A 2,668-nucleotide genomic window follows, 5' to 3' on the forward strand; every position below is an offset into this window, starting at 1 on the left:
TACTGGCCATTGCAGACAATTCTTGGAAGAAGGAGTGTAAAGCTGGTATAAGACTGCGACCGGCTAAAACCATAAGGATGGGAGTGGACAGGATATGTAATGAGGAGAAGATAAAAGTTAGGGGTAGGAAGGAGAATGCTGCTGCGGTAGTGAAGTGTGTGCACATTCGATCCCAAGCCTGGGTGGGGGGAATGAACTCTGGACTGACTGGACCCCTGACCAAAACTGGCTGATTCTTTGACACTAATACTTTGATGCATTACTTTGCAGGAATGGTGACTCTGTCCCCTGTCTTCCAGTCTGTTGAATTGTCTGCCAAATTATTGACCTGCCTTGAATTATTGTAATATTAAATTATTATTATAATTGGAATGATTTGTCTGAATGAATTAGGCTCGAACTACGACAAGCGATATGCATAGTACATATGTCTAACGCTGTTTGTAGCAGGTGTATCTGTAGGAACACAAGCAAATTATACAGAAGAATGGTGTCCCTACTAATATTGATACAGCACTAATGTTCTGGCCACTATCGCATCACGTTCAGTGTTGCATACCTGACACACAATGTTATGAGGTAACCGCGAGTTGTATGTGAAACAAGTGAAATTTCATGTTACGGTTTGATAGTTGAACAAACTCCCCACTTTTCTAGTTGTGTTGATGCCGAAAATTTTAACAACTTCTAAGATGCTACATAGACTGCAGTGTTATGTCCGACATAAACTGGACCAAAACCGGACCAAAACCGAGGAAAAATTAGCAAACTGAGCAAAATTACTTCCTTTGCTAATCCAGGAAAATGCTGGTTTCTGCTAATTGGACAACAAAACACTAACACTGCAGTCAGGTGGAATTACTCCAAATTAGAACCAGATTCAATACAGAGATACAAAATTGAAAAGCTAACACTAGCTTGCTAATGATGCCAACATATACACGTTAGCCAGCTACAGTATTTATGCAGGAAGAAAGCCACATCTGGCCAAATGTTAGTGCTCTGGATGCTTTTAGTGTTCTCCATCTCCGACATGCCAAACCGATGTTAACCCTGGTTTCACCTCCTTCTTTGCAACAAAACATGGCCTCTTGGGTCCAACAGGTCTGCTCCCATCCTGGGTTGGACTTGCACAGGGAGCTCTACGGTCCATCTAGTTAATGCAGCTTTAAACGAGGTCTGTACAGTCATGAAAACCTTGAAAATGTGACTATCATTTTCCAGGCCATGCCGTGCTGGAGCAGGTGTGCTGATTACGGGTGCAGGTGGCTGCAGCAGCTGGCTGTCAGTACAAGTTCCAGCTTTGAAAATCAAATCAAATTTTATTTGTATAGTGCCAAATCACAACAAAAGTCATCTCAGGACACTTGACAAAGTAAGGTTTAGACCTTACTGTTATCACTATTATTACAGAAGGAAAACCCAACAAATCCCCCTTGACGACAGGGGTAGGACACACTACGGGAGAGAGAGAAGGCATGCAATTAGTGATGGATAATGGTGGCATATAGAAGCATAGAGAGAGAGGAAGGAGAGGAGAGAAACTCATATCATCATGCCCTCCCAGCAGCCTAGGCCTATAGCAGCATAACTAAGGGAAGGCTCAGGGTCACCTGAAAATCAAATCAAATCAAATCAAATTTTATTTGTATAGCGCCAAATCACAACAAAAGTCATCTCAGGATACTTTACAAAGTAAGGTCTTGACCTTACTAGTATTATTATTATTATTAAAGATGAGAACCCAACAAATCCCCCTTGAGCAAGCACTTGGTGACAGCAGGAAAGAAAAACGTGGCTCTTGGTGGGCGGCCTTGTTCCTCAACAGGTACAACAGGGGCGAGTGGATAGAGGAGAGACTAAAGAGAAGAAAAGCAATAAGACACAACAAACAATCAAACACTGGGCAGCTTGATGCGGCCGGTGACTGTTCATCAGAAACGTAGAGCTCCAGGGCCAGGGCTACCTGCAGAAAGGTACAGGGAGAGAGAGCGGACACACTACGGGAGAAGGAAGACATGCAATTAGTGATGGGTAATGGTGGCATATAGAAGCATAGAGAGAAAGAAAGGAGAGGAGAGAAACTCATAGCATCATGCCCTCCCAGCAGCCTAGGCCTATAGCAGCATAACTAAGGGAAGGCTCAGGGTCACCTGATCCAGCCCTAACTATAAGCTTTATCAAAAAGGAACGTCTTAAGTCTAATCTTAAAGGTAGAGAGGGTGTCCGCCTCCCGAACTGAGACTGGGAGTTGGTTCCATAGGAGAGGAGCTTGATAGCTAAAGGCTCTGCCTCCCATTCTATTTTTGTGGACTCTAGGAACCACAAGTAAACCTGCACTCTGAGAGCAAAGTGCTCTGTTAGGATGATAAGGCTCTACAATGGAGCCTTGTCATTTAGGGCTTTGTATGTTAGGAGAAGGATTTTAAATTCTATTCTGAATTTTACAGGGAGCCAGTGGAGAGAAGCTAATATGGGAGAAATATGAGCTCTCTTGCTAGTTCCTGTCAGTACTCTGGCTGCAGCATTTTGGATTAACTGGAGGCTTTTTAGGGAACTATTGGGACATCCTGATAGTAAAGAGTTACAGTAGTCCAGCCTGGAAGTAACAAATGCATGGACCAGTTTTTCAGCATCACTTTGAGACAGGATGCTCCTGATTTTGGCA

General features: G+C 43.4%; 1 protein-coding gene across 1 annotated transcript in view; it reads left to right on the forward strand.

The window, feature by feature from the left end:
- The first annotated feature begins 77 nt into the window (after positions 1-77).
- LOC109953512 (TBC1 domain family member 2A) overlaps positions 78-2,668 on the forward strand; it is a 19,627-nt gene continuing 17,036 nt past the window's right edge. The window contains 1 exon segment of the mRNA XM_020588997.1: positions 78-146. Within this exon segment, the coding sequence (XP_020444653.1) occupies positions 78-146 (69 nt within the window).

Source organism: Monopterus albus, unplaced genomic scaffold (assembly GCF_001952655.1).
Source record: "Monopterus albus unplaced genomic scaffold, M_albus_1.0 scaffold716.1, whole genome shotgun sequence".
Taxonomy (NCBI): Eukaryota; Metazoa; Chordata; class Actinopteri; order Synbranchiformes; family Synbranchidae; genus Monopterus; species Monopterus albus.